At 39.3% G+C, this 19,146-nt stretch overlaps 1 protein-coding gene across 4 annotated transcripts in view; it reads left to right on the top strand.

Annotated features, from left to right (window-relative positions):
• Positions 1-19,146, top strand: part of STAG1 (stromal antigen 1) — a 126,601-nt gene that overhangs the window by 21,574 nt on the left and 85,881 nt on the right. For all 4 annotated transcript variants that reach the window (XM_042878162.1, XM_042878163.1, XM_042878159.1 and 1 more), the window contains exon 4: positions 6,077-6,173. In XM_042878162.1, coding sequence (XP_042734096.1) covers positions 6,077-6,173 — 97 coding nt within the window. The remainder of the gene's footprint in view (positions 1-6,076; positions 6,174-19,146) is intronic.

The following is a 19,146-nucleotide window of genomic DNA, read 5'->3' as shown; positions in this document are numbered from 1 at the left end:
GTTCAGTGTGAGGGAGGCAAGTCCACAGTCAGATGTAAGAAAAGGCAAATGATTTCAGTGTTCCTAATCACTGCTCTGCCTTAGTGCACAGCAGGCTCACATCTTTCACTTGAACATCCCCTTTGGATATAGTATTTACTTTCTGTTGGTAGCACTGCTGCCAAATTGTTGCTCAATTTAAATTGTGAAATAGCTTTATGAAATGAACTTTCATTAATATTTAGAGAGACTGTGCTAATTTACATGAGCTAGCCAAGTATCACCAGCAGTTAGTCCCTATGGTTCCTCCAGCATGTGATGCTTCTGAGTGCTGTAATGTTCTTCCACTGTAGGAATATGAAATTGATTCATAGCTGAAAAGCCTCCAGGAGGTAATAAGATAATGAGCTTCATTTTTTTTGTTCACTGCCTCAGACTTTTGCTTTTACTGGCATTTGAACCTGTTGTTCCTCTCAGGAATCAGAAGCGTTCTGATGTATCTTTCAGCAGACTTAGAGGTGTGAAGGTCAATGCATCCGTAAAGATTCCATGATTGATTTTAAGTTACTTATTCAGATCTGTTTTGTTGCTTCCTTAACTTTCGTCAAGCTCCTAATTTTCAGCTTACCAGCCTTGTTAAATTTTGTCTTCCAACAGTGCTGTGTGGCAGGTTTTGAAGCAGTTGTCTGTGAGATTGTCTGAAAAGCAGCTATGAAATTTTTAAAATCTCTGTATTGACCCCTTATTCTTAATATATCAACTGTTATTTGCAGAAGATCTTGAGTCTGCATTCAATTCTCATAAGAATGGAAATATTTTAAAATCAAAAAAATACTGGAAAAAATTCATTTGTGTAGCACAAAGCCATCCCAGCAACTGACTCAGATGTGGTGCATCTGGGTGCATGTCTGTGTCTGTCTGTAGCCTCGATACAGGGAGGTGTGTATGCATCTGTGTGTGCACATATGGCTGCTTTCTTAGGGCAGAGAACTAGAAGACGTCATATGGTATTATTGGAGTAATTGCTTGCTCCAGTCCGGAAAGGAAAATGAGAAGCTAAAGAGTTTTTCATGCACTTTCTCATTTGTTGTCCATCGTAATGCTGTCAAAGGCCTTTTCCTTGTTGTGTGCATTCTTTGCATTTGGTGATCTCGAAAGCATTGGTTTCCTGCACCTGGAGAACTTGTACTGTAGATCTCAAGCTCCCCAGGAATGCTGTGTTTAGCTTCGTAAGTGTTATTTTCCATATGGTAGATCAACACTCTCTACTACATCTGAAAGTAACAACGCCTGGCAGCAGATGGGTACCAGCAGCACGACTCATGCAGTCTGTTTGTGCCACCTTTCCTAAGTGTTCTGCTGAAGTAGGCAACAAGATTTGGGGTGAATTCTGCTGGATGGAGCTGACTTGCAGCTGCCTCTTTTCCAAAGAGCTCTCTGAGCCTTTCCTCCCCCGGTGCCTTCGCTCCAACATCAGTGCTGTGTGTAGGGGAGGCGACAAGGAAAGGGCCAGGAAATGAGTTGTTGCTGTGAGAATTATTAATGTAGTTTGTTGCTTGCTTATGTCTGAGATACCCTTGAAAGTGGGATTGCTGGAATGGGAGTAGTAACAAGATCAGTTGATTTGGAAGGGTTGGTTTTAATCTGTGGATTGTCAGCAAGAAGTCCTTGTTTTTAATGGCAGTCTTTCCCTCTGTGCATATTTAGCAAAAAAAATTCCTTTTCTGGCAGTGATTCGTTGTTGCACCCATTGCTACATTATTGCCTGCCCGATCTCTTGTTCTCTGTTTGTGAAACCACACCTCTTTTTGTGGTTTTTGGATTACTGCTGTCTTTTCTTGGTTCAGTTGGTATTTGTCTCTGTTTTGGGTGTGATATGTATCTTTTTCTTATTTTCATCCAAATGTTTTCTGGCTTATAGCTCCTTTCTGTTACATCAAAAGTTAACAGTTTGCTTCGGTTCCAACTGTTGTAGCATATGTAGACTGGCTTCATTATCTCCTGTTGCCTTCAACTGTAATCTATAAAAAAAAAACCCTACCAATAAGCATGCCTAATGTCCGTGAGGGGTTGAATTATGTAGATCTACAGGTGTTACTTCCATTTTGATACATTGGAAATACTTGCCCTCCTCCAGGGTTCCAGGATTAGTGAGCACAGTTTGTGTAGCTGTGCACTGGTGCCAAGGGCTGAGGGGCCTCTTTGTCACCCCCATCTCCCCAGGCAGCCAGCAGGGCACTGCTTGGTGTCACCGTGAGCAGCCTTTAGCAGGAGTTGTCTTGCCTCACAGTGCGTTCCTGTTCTGCACAGATGAATTACACCATAGATTCTACCGAATATTGATATAGATATACATGTAAGTCTGTAGATTGCTCCAAAAGTAATGCCTCTGTAGTTTTCCCCATGGAAACTACAACAGTGAGAACCATACCACCATCTGATGGAGCGAATTTTTGGTACAAAACACTCTTTTTCAACACAATCACCACCATCAGCTATGCATTTTTGCCAGCAATGGACAAGACCCTGCTGCACTCACAATAATCTGTACCAGCAGTTGACAGTTGTTGCCACTGTTGAAGAGTACCATCCACCCTTCACTGTGCTACATCCACTGTTGGTCTCCAGAAATGTTCATCAAGTCAGTTAACATCGCTGTGTTCTCTTTTTTCACATGGAGGAATTCAGTGACACATCTTTGCTTCATCTGCACCTCCCTGTCAGACACCACCTGTCAGACTGCCCCTCGCTGCCATCTGCCACATGGCAACAAGAATATTGTAACAATACATGGTAACAGAATATTGGTGGAAGGTTCAACCTCTGCTGCCTCCCACCAACACCCAACTGTGGTGTCATGGGCCAACCTCATAAAATAGGAGGCATTGCTTTCAGAGCAACTGTTGCACAATGAATATATATATATATATATATATATATATATACACTGTTGAGTTTAGGACTGACTGGCACATAAAGTAAGGTGAGGCAATTCGTACCCAAACCTTAGAAATTTTAGCTCAGCTGTTCTGTCAGTTTTCTGCGAGGTGGTACAGGAAGCAGTCTGCCTGCTGTCCCTGCTCTACGCATTACTTCTGATTTTACTGTTCTCTATCTGCTGCTGGTGCTACTGACTCTGCAGCGCTTCTCGTCTGGTCCGCGGGACTTGAGATCTTCTGTTTGTCTCTGTTCTTCTTGGAATTGCATCGTGGTTCTCAGTTTAACACAGCAAGTACTGTGCTTGTGAGGATGCAGTGGGTGCTTAGTGCTCAAGGCCACAGCTCATCCCTCACTAATTGCAGTTACATGAAAAGATCAAAAAGAAAAAAGAAAAAAAGCAGGAGGTCATTGAGTTGAACTGATGCTACAGTTTTGAGGAACTTTTTACAAACAAAAATTTTGTTTGAAATAAGTAGAATCAAAACAGGAAAATCTTCCTCTGAATCTCCCTCTTTTTAAGGCAGATGGGTTCACTGATGTAATTTATAGCATGGTGCAGAAGCACTTGCAGTGCTATAGCTGAAGGGGCAGAATGTCATAGCGGCAACCAGGAGCAAAACTGAAGTTGGAAAGGAATCTTTCAGGTCAGCCTTGCTTCTGCAGGGAAGGCTTTAGTGACATTGGGCTGGGGTGGTGCACAATCACTGGCTGAGAACTAGATGCTAACGCATCAGAATCACCTGAGATTTCCCAGGCTGAAAAAGAAAGATGGTAAACTTCAGAATACGTTAAGAGCAAAGGTTGAAATATGGAAGTGCTTCTGTGTAAGTCACAGCAGCACTGCATGAGGTGCTGCTGCCTGAGAGCTGGCAAGTGCAGAATGTGATGGAAGCATGGAGAATGTAAATTGGGCTGGAGGTTTGTGTTCTCTTCTGTAAGAATTAGGTGGCATTGAGTAGAACTTGCCCCTAGCAAATTTAAAACACAAGTTACTCTTTTTTTCTTCTTTTTTTTTGTTGTGAATAATTGACTGTTGAGATACACTGCAACCGAATGATGATAAAGTTTTCTGGTTCCCGGACGCATTCTTTACAATAGAAATGAAGTGTGTGGAACAATATTCATAGACCAGGAAACTTGTGAGGTGTAGATTAAGGGTCTGGGAGGGCGACTGGAAGTATCAGTGAGCTGTTACACTACAGGGTGAGACCTGTTGGGCCAGAAGCTGTGGGCTGACTCGGCCCAGCTGCTGTTTTTTAAGCTGGCAATTACGTGTTGTTCTGATAGTCACACTAATAAAGCTGCTCAAGCAAATGTTTTGTTTGTACACCAGCAGGCTGGGCATTAAGCTTGGTCAATATTTGGCTTAGTAAAAAAATTTCACACTTGGCTATATTTGGTTTTATGGGCTGGGAGAATTCTGCAGGTGATTGGTACTAAGAGGAACAGGTCTACATTCGTGCTGAAATTATGGTGAAACATTCTGAATAGTTTTGCTGTGTGTTTTCTCAACTAGGTTAATTTGAGCCAAGTCTTCCTTTGTTGTTTCCTTTTGAGGAGCAGATAGACAGTGCTTCTACTGTGCATGTGTGTGAGTGTGTTGGTAGGCAAAACCTCCAAAAACTTAGTTTCCTGGCAATTGGGATGTGTAGGGATTTATGCTCGTTGTTGAATAACTGCTGATAGTCTCATCCTGACTTGGGTTAAGAACAAGTGTAGTGATTTGTGTTAAAGATGGAGCATATTGGCTAATTTTGCAGATGCTGTTCTTGCAAATACATAGAAAGAAAAGCATTATAAGCCCAAACTTCAAAATACAAGAATCCATTTGTCAGATATGCTCCAAAAGCCTCATCATGCTTCTCCTGGTGAGTGCTGTCTCATGCACGGAGCAGGAAGGATTTTTTTTCTCCTAATCAAATGAGTAAAACATGACATCATAGTGACATTAAGCACGTACAATTCACGACAGTCCCTGCTTGTGTTACTGAGGAAGTCAGAATGGAGAGCTCTGATAATACTGTGTATCAGTGACATGGAAGGAAGTCGTTCGTGTATTGCTAAAGACCTCAGCAACCCACACAACCCTCTTGCTTTTTTACTGTAGTTTTAAAATTATTTCCACAGTTTCTTTCTTTGGTTCTTCCTCGTTGCTTCATTTTAGTGACTTTGGGAGGTTTAAAAATCATGGGTCTCCCCTGCATTGATAGTTCTGCAGTCAGAACTGTAGGCAAAGTGTCAGGGAGGCAGCTATGGGCTTTGCCATTCATTATGTGTTTCTGCATTCATTTCAGCTGGTGTATAACTGCTGTTGGCCCTTTCCAGTGATGTGATTGCACTTTTATGTTGACTGGCAAAATTCATTTATTGGATGTTTTCATCAAGCCACTGAAGCACGTTCTGTGTCCCCAGAGATTAATACATGACAAATACAAACCTCGACACCTGTGTGCTTTCTGTCCTCTCCCCTGCTATGATTCATAGCAATGGCCGCGTGCTGTGCCTGCTGATCAGTGATGATAAAGACATCTGACTAAATACAGTTCTGAGCACGGTTTGAAACTGACTCTGCTGAGAGTCAACTGAGACTCAGGTGGCTTAATGACTTCCAAACACTATAAAAGCAACTTCTGTATATGGGATTTGTTTACAAAATACTCATTTCATTCTGCCTTCTTGAGCTACGTACAGTGTTTCTGAATGATTGATGCAGTATTTAGACCTCTATAAATATTGACATGTTCATTATGCAGTGTAAATTCATTTTTTTTATCCCCAAATGACTTCTGCTCATTAGTTTCCTGGGCATGTATGTTGGTCACTCTGTATGTAGTCATAGTCTTTGTTTTTTTAATGCAAGTGTGAAACTGGATAAATACTGCAAGTGGAATTTTCAGGAATTAAAGTAATCTGAATTTGAACCTGTGTTTTATGTGATTATACTATGGAAAACAGTGCATATGGTTCTGCTCTCTAACAGTATTTGTTCTGTCTCCACCCTGAGAGAAGGTGTACAGATTTCTGCATTTGTATACACATGTAATTATGTAAAATAAATTCTCAGTTATGAAATTAGATTCTGAAAAGAATAAATACTTTGCCTTTAATAAAATGTTTTTTTGAGAGTGTCTGATCAGTATTCTTTTTTTCTTGACAGTCTGTGGTGGACGACTGGATTGAATCATATAAACAAGACAGGGACATAGCACTTCTGGATTTAATCAACTTCTTTATCCAGTGTTCAGGATGTCGAGGTACAGAACGTTGGGAACAAGTTGTATAGAATAAATCTGACAGCCATACAAGTTGTCTTAGTGAAAATGCTGATTCTGTTGTGGGAGGTGTGTGGAGGTATTCCGTGTGTGCATGGTTTATACAGAAATATTGTCTGCATTCAGGAGTAATTTTATTAAAGCTTGTTTGTCAAGGGCATACCCTTTCTTTTTCTCACTTTCCTGTCATCATCCTAAAGTGTACAAATCCTCACAGAGACACTCTGCTCGTCAGCAAAAGGAGACCAAAGATCTGTTAATCAAGGTAGGCGTATCTTTACTTCCCCTTTCTCTTCCTCCCTAATCTTTTTATTACAAGAATTAGTAGGTGTAACTATACTTCAACTGCCTTTTTTTCTCTTTCTCTAGGAAAATAAGCCTTTTTTTAACTGAAGAGGAGGGAGTCGGGCTTGGGTTGCCTTCAAATAGGAAGAAAGAAGCTGTTCTTGGCTTTTTGGTTTGTTTTTTTTCTCCCTGAAGCACCAATCTCAATTCTTCTTCTGTAATATTGTATCAAGCCAGCAGCCAGTGGATAGTCTTCTAAACCCCATTTAATCAGTCTCCATTTATCTGGCACGGGCTGCTCTTTCCAGTATTCTCTTCTACAATGTGCTTTGTAATGAATTTTTCATGTATTGCCATTTTACAGTTAACTCAACCTTGAAAAGAGTGAAAGACAAAACTCCAGTCTGTAGCACCCAGAGCCAAACTGTTAATAGTTTAATAATGTTTCATATGATTTGCCTGGAGTATTATTGAAAATAACCTACAATTCAAAAATACTTTTATTCCATTTTGTAACTGGCATGTAAATATACTGTCAGACCATCCAATGCTTTAGTCAGAAGTCCATTTTCTTCCTTCTTAAATATAAGGAGAAGTCCCAGCTACAGGTAAAAGCATCAGAGAGAAAGAAATGTCAGCCAACAGTAGCTTCAGCAAGTGTGTTTTAGTAGCTTAACAAAATAAAGTTATTTATGGATGGTAGGAAAGACAGGAGCTATGGAAGGACTGAAGCTTGGGGTTTAGGATACCAGCCTGTGTCTGTGCTCTTCACACAGATTACCTGAAATATTTTCCAGACTTGTTTGGCTGCTTATGTGAAAGTGGTTGAACTTTTTTTATTTTTTAATTATTTTTACCACTTTATTTTGAAAGTGCGTGTGGAAAAAAGACCAGACTTCTACACCTTCATTCCTTGGCTGCTCTTCCCTAATTCCTACATTTCCCTATTTGAGAAGGCAGCACTTAAAATCTCAGAAGAATCATATTATTTTAAACATGTTGTTACTGACTGCTGAGGCTGAATGCCCGCTGTCAGCCATATGCTATTGGAGCAAATGCTTCCCAGAAAAGCTATCCATTACTGGCTGTGAAGCACAGCACTTCAAGTGGCTGATGTCATTTAATCTTTATGCTGTTGTTGGGTTTTTTATTTTTATTTGTTTGATGGATTTATGGTAAATAGTTCTGCATTCACAGGGAATCTCTCTGCTGAGTTCGCTTTAGTGGCCTTCTGGTTTCAAATAGCAAGGGCAAGAAAAAGGAGGCAAAGATGACTTGTCCCTTGGCTTTACAGTGTGGTGGTGGAGGGATTTGTTTCTGTGCTGGAGTTTTTGCAGTGGGTGCAAAACAGCTGTGAGGAGGGTTAAAACCCTGGCAAACAGCTCTGTTCTTCACCATTCCCAGCTCTGCCTTTTCTCGCTCTCGTGCTGTAAGCATGCTTGTGCACTGCAAAAAGTAAAAGCTTTACCACAAGATGGTGGATTTCCTTGATAGGCTGCTTAGAGTAAGACCTGCAGTAAGCCATCCTTAAAGCAAATGAGGTCTGGAAATTTGGCCATTTTCTGTGTTTGTGTGAGGAAGTTTCCTTTTCATTGGAAGAATACATGCTCTATTATATCATAGAATCCTAGAATGGCCTGGGTTGCAAAGGAGCACAGTGCTCATCCAGCTCCAACCCCCTGCTGTGTGCAGGTCACCAACCAGCAGCCCAGGCTGCCCAGAGCCACATCCAGCCTGGCCTTGAATGCCTGCAGGGATGGGGCATCCACAGCCTCCTTGGGCAACCTGTTCCAGTGCCTCACCACCCTCTGGCTGAAAAACTTCCTCCCAAATATGACATTTTAATTTCTAATCTAAAATAGAAGTCTGATCTAAATGCTAACCACTAACAGATGTAACTTTGTGAGTATTAATTGAGGGAAGGAGAGCAGCAGCTAACTTGGGAGGAGGCTCCCCAGGGAGCTTTGAAAGGGACACTGAGTTTAGCAAATAGAAATATTTGATATCTAAATATATGTAAAATACACTTAGCTTGACATTTATTTCAAAACCTTCAAATAGCTGAAGAGTAGGTGCCTCTTCTGACTTTTATTAGAGACTGTTTGGGTACCAAACTTAACAGCTTTATTTGGCAGCAGTACTGAACCTGACAAAAATATTTATAATCAGAGAAATAGTGATTTTTACACATTTATTCCATTCTATTGGGCTGCACGTATGCTTGAATGAGTTTTGGCATCCTTCAGTTTTGCTTAGAGATTTTCCTGAAATGAGAAGGTGACTTCTTGCAAGTAGGAATAAGCAGTCACATAGCATCAATTATTTAGAAATGGAAAATGTTATGTATTGTGCAGGCTAACGTGTGAGATATGTGTAACTTCCAATAAATATTAACCAAATGTTCAAGAGTCTGCTTATTTCTTTGTCAGCACTTTTGAGTATTTAATCAGTTACTTTCTGTATGATGTGTTCTGGTTTGTGTAATTATGACAATTAAAACATGAGAGAATTATTTCCAGGATGACTTCCATAATCTTTCCTGTATTTTAAAGGTGATCATGAATGTAGTGGTTGTCCTGTTAAGCTAACAAAAGCATCTCCATCCAATAATTGGATTTTCAAAGGGCCTAAATTAATTCTTTACACCATTTTTTGCACTAGTTTTCCCACTCAACATTTATGTTTATTGCCTTTGCTGATTTTGGTTACAAAAACATGAAAGCAGTTCAAGTTTTCCTTTATTTTACTCTCCTTAAGAATTCCAGCAAAAATCCTTTCCTTTGACACTCTGTTGATGTAGTGTTCTTTGTGACGGTTTGTGCTGCTTCTATGAAAGAAGAATGGCTGCCAAGAACTGGCAAATTGATAAATGTATTTTCTTGTTTCCTCCCACTTTAAGATGCTTCTCATTTTCTAGAGGGAAGTTCTTAAGTTAGCTGGTGGCTTTGAAAGATGAAAAAGTTAATGTTCAGTTTTTAAAAAGCTTTTGCTTTTGGAAAAACCATAAATAAATGCTGTTTCCAGTCCTAGGAAGAAGATTTGTTTGTTTGGTAATACTTGTTTTCTACAGTATTCACAGTTCATAACACAGGTGTTGTATTTGCATTCTTCCAGGTCTGCCAGAAACTAAATGCAGCAGTTTGCATTCTTAAATAACAGGGAGCTTATAGAATTTAGGCTGTTGTGGTGATAAACTGGTTGCTTCCACTTGACAGGAGGGAATAAGTACATCTGTGCAACTGAGTTTGCCAGTGCAGATTTGGTAGTTTGATCTGTGGCAGTGAGGATACAGCTGTCCTCTGCGGTGGCGTTGCAGCTCAGTGTCAGTCTGCTGCGTTTGTTTCAGAGCTCTTTTCAGTTGCTTTCTTATCTGAAGGAACTTTTTTTCTTTCATGCTAGCTGCAAGTAAGCTGAAATGTCTCAGCAGCAGGATGTGTGCCCGGGTCCCTGAAGGATCTGTGTCAGTGTGATGCTGCTTCTGGGCTAATTAGCTCTGCCTCTCAGACTGAGTAATTAGCTCAGGTAGCATGCTCTGCTGCTATGACAACCAGGCTGTTTCCATTTCTGGAGCTCCATGGATTTAGAGCTGATTTGCATTATCTGCATTGCTGTGTGCTTTTGCCTTCTGTTATTGGTACAAAACAAACAGAAAACCCCATAAGCACTCTGACCTTTCTGGATTTTAAAGGCTGAGAGCCATACTTGCGGAATAAATGTATCTTTTTTCCTAACCAAAAGCAATTAGTGGCTGAAACCACCTCTTAAGCTGTGAAGGACAAACCGACCTATCAGGTTCATGTAAGAAAAGAAGCTTTCTTTTGAAGGAAAAAAGCTCACTACGTGTTGAAGGGGAGAACCTCTTGACTACTTCTAAGTATGTAGCAAAATCACTGCCATTTGTTTTCTCCATCTCATTTCTTTTCTGATAGGTAAACCAGAGACCTGCAAATTCTTGAGAGGATTTTACAAAGTGATTTGAGCACTGTGTCCTCTGCTAGCCGTGCCTGGTGTTGACCAGCTTCAGGACACCAGTTACTGAAGGAACATAACTGGCAAAACGCCCTCACTGTTCATTGCTTCGTGTGGCAGCCTTGTCTGGATTTTAGGGGGCTCTCCCTTAGAAAAAGTTAGGTGATACGGCACGCTAAAGCTGATCTTAGGAGTAGTACTGTTGGTCAGGGAAATTAGGGGATTTCCTTTTTATGAAGTTTCTTATGTCTAGTTTCCCATCAGAAGCTTCACTTTGCTCTGTTTGTGGAATCAGATGTTAATGAAAAACGTTCATACTGCCACCTGTCAGCCCTGACTGTTAGTGGGTTTTAGGGTTGCCTTTTTGTAATTGCAGGAAAGCAGGAATCTGTGTAAGAGCTTTGTGCACAGCAGGATGTTTATTGCTGAGGCTCTCCTTGTGAATCAGGCACTTAGGGATCAGCACCCTTCACTTGGAGCGCTTCATCATTCCTCACGCGTTCCTGTAAGATGCTCTGAAAAATGCTGTGATCAAATGATAGAAATCAATAGAATCAAGAAGTGCAGGATTTAGGAGCTAGCTCGTGTGAGTCCAAGACACATGCTCATTTTGGGATCTATTCATGTTCTGTGCTCTTAATTAAGGGCAGGGAGCAAGCTAATGGATTTATATTTCGCCAGAGGAAATTGAAGGCTAAGAACAGGAAAAAGCACTGTGATGTGTCCATTGCATAATCTGGCAAAACAAATGAAGAAACAACTGCTTGCATTGCTCTTGAGCAGGATTTCAGAAAGCAAATTAGGCAGGAAATAGTAACATTTGCTTCAATTAATAATGCTTTAATAAGGCTATGATGTTGTAAATGGAATAATGGTTTGGTTTAGAAAGAATCAGTTGTACATCAGTTACTTACTTGCACAGAATTTTGTTTTGTGATCAGTGGAATAATACTGATCTTACAGACGTTATTGAGCACTGAAAGAAGGATGAATGATAAGAATAATTTTCTGCCAATTGTCTTTACAAAAGGAACTGCAGAATTGCTGGTGGGAAATGTTACTAGCTTTGGCATGTGGAAGACACTTTCTTCAGTCATTCATGTACTATTAAGAAATTAATAGCTTATATGTATTTAATATCTTTAAAATAATTGAAAATAAGGTTCTTCATTATGTTGGACTTTGCATTTTTATTCAGGTGTAAAATATGCTTTCTCTTTGTTGTTTTTATTTTAGTAAAATCCCTTTTTAGTGTGTGAGTATAGGGGAGAAGCTGCAAGGTAAAGGAGCAGTGTGCATGAAAAAAGAAGGCCTGTATATGTTTTAAGTCCTGGTGATGTCGGGGTTTTAGAAAATATTTTCTATGCAAAGCATACAGAAATAAAAATACACCCCCAAAACCTGTATTAGGCATTAAAAGGATTCTGCTAACCACATTCAAGAATATGCAGGACTGAAGAATGGAAGTGACTTTATTTTCTTCTTAATTTTATCTGTTGTGTAGATAAACCAGTTCTGAACTTCATACATTTTGATTCTGAGCCTCGGGGCCATTTTTAGTGTTTATCATGAAATGAAAGCTTACCAAATTCTAAGTGAAAATAAGATGCAAACGATAAACCTGGCTTGGGTGGAAAGCAGATCAGATTACCAGAGCTACTTTAAATCCCTCATCAGTTCATTTCTTTAAATGAAGATAAGTCAGGTTAGAATGTAATAAATGTAATATAAAATACTTGACAGGTGATATGGTTATGTTTAGATATCTTTTTTTTTTTTTCCTTCTTTTTTAGTGAGCATTTGCAAATGGCTGATTTTTGTTGAATTTCTTGGAGCTCAAGCCTTAGCTTCACTGTTGGACTTATAGTTCATAAAGGCTTTCCGTCTTGCTTCCAGTTTCTCTGCAGAACGTATCTGTGCTTTTCATCTCATGTTCTATTTCTTCACTATCTTTTTTGTTCTTTACCTCTTCAAAATGTCTTTGGCTGTGGGCAGAATAGCTGCAGAACTCTGGTTTTAAGCTTTGCATTTCCCTGATGTTTCCAGGGATGGAAAGCCGTGAAAAATTAGAAGTAAAATAATTCAGTTGTGAAAGTATGAAGAAGGTCTGAAGCAGCACATCATGTTTTGATAAGTACCTTTGAGCCCATGTCCATTTTTTCCCCAAAGGTGCATCCTGCTTTCAGGAAGTAGTGGGAAAAACCTTGCAGAAATCTGCTGAGTGTGCAGTGCAGAGATGTGAGTGAGGGCCATGCTGGGTCTGTGGTTCCAGAATCACTGAATGAAATACCTGCTGGTTTGAGGTCTGACTTCAGTCCAGGAGTTCACCCTAGAAATTGGTAACAGAAGCAGCAGTGATTTAAACTAAACTGCTTTTTAAAAATAGATTACTTTCTCAGAAATACGTTTATCTATTCATACATCAAGTACAATGACAAACCAAACATAAGATGGCTTAAAATCAAGATATTACCTGATTAATTCATGTGAATTAATTTAAATTTTCAGATTATCAAAAACAAATTTATTCAGTTAACTGGCAGGACAATCAATACTGGAATATTTTAGAGCACTCAAACGTATAACATAGGGAAGGACAAACTACCTTTGTAGTTACAGTTCAGGAGCGAGTTCTGCACTGCCAGTGCTGTATCGTGTGTTCAAATCTCTGCTGAAGATGAAATTGCTCCTTGTAAGTGTGGAACAAAGTTTATGTTCTACCCTTGTGCACCACTTACTAAATTCATAGTGTGTAGCATTTTTGGTAGTGCTCGCTGAGCCTAAGTTGTACCAGGCTTTCTGATGTTCCCACTTGTTCCCTACCATAGTCATTTGATGACATAGGTATGGACCTGGGAAGTTGTTCTCATTGTGATTATGAAGTCACTGTGTGAGAGATCTCGCAGATAAGTGATGATGCTTCAGCTGTTTTTAAAGAGAAGACCAATCAAACCTCTTGATGTTCAGGATTCAGAAGAGTTGTTGTCTTACTGGTCACATCCGTATGATTTTCTCTGTTTGTTTTCTGTGTCAAACAGATTTAAAAAAAACATCAAAAAGCCATAACAGAGCAGAGATTTTTGTTGGACAGTACTCTTCTAAGGCACATGAGCAAATTGTGCCTGTGCGTGAGTTCTTCTTTACCAATGTTTTAATAACATTTGCTAGGTTTTGTTTGTTTGTTTGTTTTTGATGACTTCAGAGGGACTTTCTGTTGAGACAAAAACTAATTATAAAAAGCCATCAAGTACCACTAGATCTCAGTGCATTCTTAAGAGATGACAAATGCAAAGGCTCCTCATCTCTCTTGTCTTTCCAAACTTATGCTTTCTGCTGAAGCTGGAGTCTGACTGCAGGCAAAGGGTAGGAATTAAGTTCTCAGGTAACACTGTCATTTTGATTCTTTCTCTCTTGCATTAAGGAAACTATAGGCTTCAGTAATTTCTTTTTAATATTGCATGCTTTATTAGCTCTTTACATCAATCTACTCCCTCAATCTTCTTTAACCTGAATCATGACCGCATGAGCTTTAACCTTTCCTCCTCCTTTTAGTGGGTAGTTATGACATATTCTAGTGTGACAAGGCTCAGATCTATTACAGAACGCTGTTACGTATGTCCTTTACCTCCATGTTGTCTTTTGCCTCAAGCAAGAAGCTTAGTACAAATTTTGGGGATACCTGGGAGAACAGAAAAGGGCATCAAACAAAAGTATGATCAACTCTTGCAGGAGCACTGAGGAGCAGCCTTTCCGGCACTGTCTGTGCCTTTGCTTAAATAAGCAAAGGTGATCCCAGTTCTTGGGTAACTTGTCATCAAATGAGAAGTGGGTACATCAGTAGAAATGTGTGTCCTCTTTCAGTTAATACCATCAGGTTAAATTTTAGCTTAGAACAACTGATATTCATGCTCACCATCTGTAGCATTTCAGTTTGAAACTGGTCAATTTCAGAAAGGGCTGAATTTGGGAGTTACAAAGTTAAAACAGCTTTGACTGATGAGAAGATGGTTTCTCTCAGGAGCAGCCTGCTGAGACTAATGGGCACCACCTGCTGCAAAACAAATCCCTGCAAAGTCAAAACGTCATCTTTTGAAATACCTTTCATGTAGTCATCAGATTTATCACAATCCCTGTTGTTTATTATTGAAATGAATCTAGATTGCTTGTGAGTTGTTGTGACTTAGGAAACCATGGTCATGGAAAGAGGGCCTAGAAATTTCAGAAACTTTTGGGAATGAAAGCTGATTTAGTTACACATTGAATCATAGAATCATAGTATCGCTCAGGTTGGAAGATACAGGCAGTAATGTTCTTGCTGACCATATGTGTATATAGCTGATAATGTTACTTGAAATATGCTCCTATTAGACTCTAAACCCACTAAAACAAATTCTGCTTCAGATCTAAGTCAGTATGACAAGAATACGTTTGCTACTGACACATTTATTCCCAGCTCAGACCCTGGACAGACAGTACGGCCAGCTGTATGAATCGAGCCATTAAGTAACGCAAGCAGTGCCTTGGAAGAGGTAGAGGTAATGCTTTACTAAAATACCACCAAAGAGTGATAGCAGTTTAAAAACATTATTAACGTTGTGGAGTGATGGTTCTTAAAAATTTTGCCTGGGTAGTTGTGAATGTTTCGTAACTTAAATATTGCAGCTCAAACAAATTAAAATTTTCTTTCAGGGGTTGCACTGGGGTCCTGTTTACGCAGCTGTGCAAGGTGGTAAATTGGATCACCACAGAGCACCTGTTACAAGAGGTTTCTGTATCATCCAGTTAGAGAAGGTGCTGCAGCAAAAGGCAGAACCATTTCAAGCAAAAACAAATGATATACCAAAAATTGCTTGGAAGGAAGAATCACAAATCTCCAGATAGGACATCCTCAGGTGAACTAATGGCATGCCAATCAGACTGATCAGAGAATGCTCCTCGACTTTTAAACAGTTTAGAAATAAAATCATTAAACTACTAGCAAAAGAATGTCGTCCTCATTAAGGATGGTTATTCTTCCAGAGATGACAGACTGGAATTTTACATAGGTGTAATTTGCTTCTGGGAACAGAAGTCACAGTAATCCTTCAGAGATCAGGGAGGAGAATAATAGTAAAATTAATGAATGAAGTAAGATGTCTGGAACAGAGTGGAAGATAGTATATTCGAGAGAGGAAAGCCACATCGTTTACTGTACTGGCATCCCTTAAGTACACAAAGTAATGTGGAAGAGCAGTTCTGCACAAGAGCTGTTAAGAAAAATAGTTTATGACCAACTATTAAAAGAAAGAGATACATTTTCATTTCAGGAGACCAAAGCTGATTAGTAAGTACCTCATGTGGTATACGTATGGAAATGGAAAGTCATTTAAGTCCCTTTAATTATGCTACTCTGTAATGAGGAAATTTCAGAGGGACCTAACAGTTAAGTAGCCTTTCTTTTATTAAATTGAGAACTATTATACATCTACTTGATGATGGAAATAAATAGTACTTTTTTTTTTTTTTTTTTTTTTTCCTAAATAATGTAGCTGAAAATAGCTTGGTGGATGTGGTGGTGCTGGTGGAACTTTAGCTTTTGGTGAAGTAAGTGTGTGACAAGTTTCTGTTGGGTTGATTCAAACCATTTTTGCCCATAGTTTTCATCTTGTATTCTTCAAATCAGTTTAATTAATTAGGCACTCAGGGTGACTCATTAATAAAGATGAGGAAGATCATCTTCTGAGATTAGCAAAAGATTACTGTTACTTCTGTGTTCTTACTGATTACCTTTGAGCTGTTTTTTCCTGAGGGCTAGGAAGAATAAAGAGGCAAAATTCAGCTGAGGTCAGATGTGTTTCCACAGCTTCTTGTAACATCCTGAGTCATTTCTTCCAGTTAGAGCTGGATTCATTGAGCCTCTTCTTTATTTCTTAAATTATGAACATAAAGAAATGGAGTTTCCCCTTGAATTCATACTGCATTGAGTGTACTAGGATATCTGTAGGGAGCTTCTATGGTACACCAGGTACAGTTCTTGTGACTTTTGTTTGAAGTCGATTCAGACTGAGTCCTTGAAGTAATCGCAATCCCTTCAGACTACAACAAAAAGCCCTGTGAAACTTAGTGAATTATTGAACGTTTTGGAGCTGACAACATTTGCTGGACAAGTCAAGTTGCTGAGCATTCCTTCTGCCCTTACACCAAGTGTTGTAACATGAATGTGCTGTGTTTTAGAGAATAGAGCCAGCGGAAGATTTTCAGTTCCTGTGAAGCAAATACAAGTGGGGAACATAGTGGAATTCATTAAAATCCCTTCTTTCAAGTCTTTGAAAACAAGTTACTTCAGATCTGCAATGAGTCGTTTCTTATAAAACTGATCTAGCAAAAAGAAAAAATCTGTTTTTTGCAATTCAAAATAGAAAAGCACATGCACTAACATTTGTTTTTGAAGGGGGAAGAATATAAATTTAGCTACTGTACCTGACTCTCAATCACATTTTCATAGTGCTGGGGTCACCACTGGTAGAGAAATAGCAAACCCTGTTGTTTTCAGCTTCAGAAAAAAAGTAAGTAGGTCACTCCAAAAGTAATACCTCCTATTTATTTCCATGGAAACTACAACAAGTAAATAACACCACTTGAGAGAGCGAATTCTTAGCTACCTAACACAGTTTTTCAACACAGTCACCACCATTAGCTGTGCATTTTTGCCAGCAGTGCTGCGCTCACTATAATCTGCATCACTGGAGGTGACCACTGTTGCCTTTGCAGAAACACACCACCCTCCTCCTCACTGTGCTCACATCAACTGTTTGGTCTCCAGAAGCATTCAGCAAGCACTGATGAATGTCACTGGGTCTCTTTTTCCCACAGGGAGGAATTTAGTGACACACCTTTGTTTCATCTGCATTTCTGTCAGACTCCATCTGTCAGACGGCCCCTCTGCTGCCACATGGCAATAACGTGTAACAGAATATTGATGGGAAGGTTCAGCCTCTGCTGCCATCCCACCAACGTCTGCCTCTGGTGTCACAGGCCAGTAAAATAGGAGGCATTGCTTTCGGAGCAGCCCTCATTTAAATTTGTGTTCCTGTCTTGCTGTGTTATTTGCCCAATGGATAAATGACGAGTGACAGAATAGCTTTTAGTTTTGAATTATGAGAAGATCGATTTATGGATTGAGGGACTTTGATTTATAATTTTCCAGGCAGCTGTTGGACTGTAATTCTTTTTCAGCAGTTACCACTGGCATTGCATCCAGAAGATGAAGTCCTTTCCATTAATATACAGAAGGAAATATTTGCTAGTCACTTCCTGATGCCACCTGTGAGTAGTTCTCTTACAGGACTGGAGTTCTATGTCTGGAATAACAAAGGAACCATAGGACATTCCAACTGTTTTGAATTGTTCAACTGAGTTAGAAATAATATAATCTTATTATATTTTTAATGCATAATTGTGCATGAGTTAATTTACTCTTTGTTCTCAAGTGATGTTATTTATCTTGTTCCTGTTTGTTGTTACTTGACACACCAACCTCCCAGTGCTAGTATTAGAACCAAGGCAGTATTGGTATTAGAACCAAGGCTTGTAATTGGCCTGGAGATTGGAATTCTTGGAGATGTATGCAAAATACAATTTATCCTCTACCAACCTCACTCACATGACCAGAGTTTAATTTGCAATGTGTACATATAGTTATGTTAACTTTTGTTTTTTTTGAAGGTGTATATTTGAGCTGTGAAGATGTTCAGACACACTAAACATCACGTCTGTGTGGGCTTACAGAGCAGCATGAAAGCGCAAACAGGAAAGACAGCAGTGCAGGCCCGTACCAAGTTACTTTGTCTGATAGCAGTGAAGAACATTCCTATTCACAGATTTGTCTGATAAGCTGATTCTCAATCCGTTTGTATTTCTGGTTTCCATGGTAGCCTGTAGCAGAAGGTGTTGTGCTTCAGCTGTGTGACGTTTACAGAAAATCACTATGTATCTTTCTAATGCTCCACTGGCCAGTTCCTTGGGACTTATTTTGGTTTTCGGTTGTTGTTTTCTTCAGACATCATGTCTTCGTATTAAATAGTTTATTGATACAAATATTTCATATGTATCATTTATATCTTTAGTCCCATGTGGAATTTTGTAAGGACTTCTCATAACTCTGTTTTACCCACTTTTTCCTTTGTATTCCTCTTTGTATAAAAAATGCATCAGTTGAGCTCAGAGAATGAAATGCAAACAGAGCTTTGGTGTTACCATTTTGTTGGTCAGCAGTGCCCAGGTTCAGCAGTTCACAAGACATTTCCAGACTACCTTCCTATCTGTTGGCCTTAAACTTTTCAGTCTTGAGAAGGAGTGGTTGCCCGTTAAAATTGTCAGTTGGTTTAACCTGCAGTATTACTTTATTGCTCTTATTATTTGATATTCAGCCACTATTACTCTTTAGTGTTACTTTGCGTATTACATATATAACACCACAGTTGTTTATTTTACCTCCTTAATTGAGATATGAGATGAACTTTGATTTAGTTTTGACATAATGCTTTTCTGCATGAGTGGTAGCTTGGTAAACTGAACTAATTGATTGCAGAGGTGTTTAGTAATGCATTCTTAGGGAGGAAAGATAAAAATACAGTAGGAAGTTGCAGCGCATTCGAAGTTTGTTAATTGATCTCAATGATGTACTAGATTAATTTAGTATAGTGCAATCTAAACTAATGCA

Source organism: Lagopus leucura, unplaced genomic scaffold, assembly GCF_019238085.1.
Source record: "Lagopus leucura isolate 7727_CA_CO unplaced genomic scaffold, USGS_WTPT01 Super-Scaffold_100021, whole genome shotgun sequence".
NCBI lineage: Eukaryota > Metazoa > Chordata > Aves > Galliformes > Phasianidae > Lagopus > Lagopus leucura.
The sequence above is the reverse complement of the archived record's forward strand: the minus strand, read 5'-3'. Positions and strand labels throughout refer to the sequence as shown.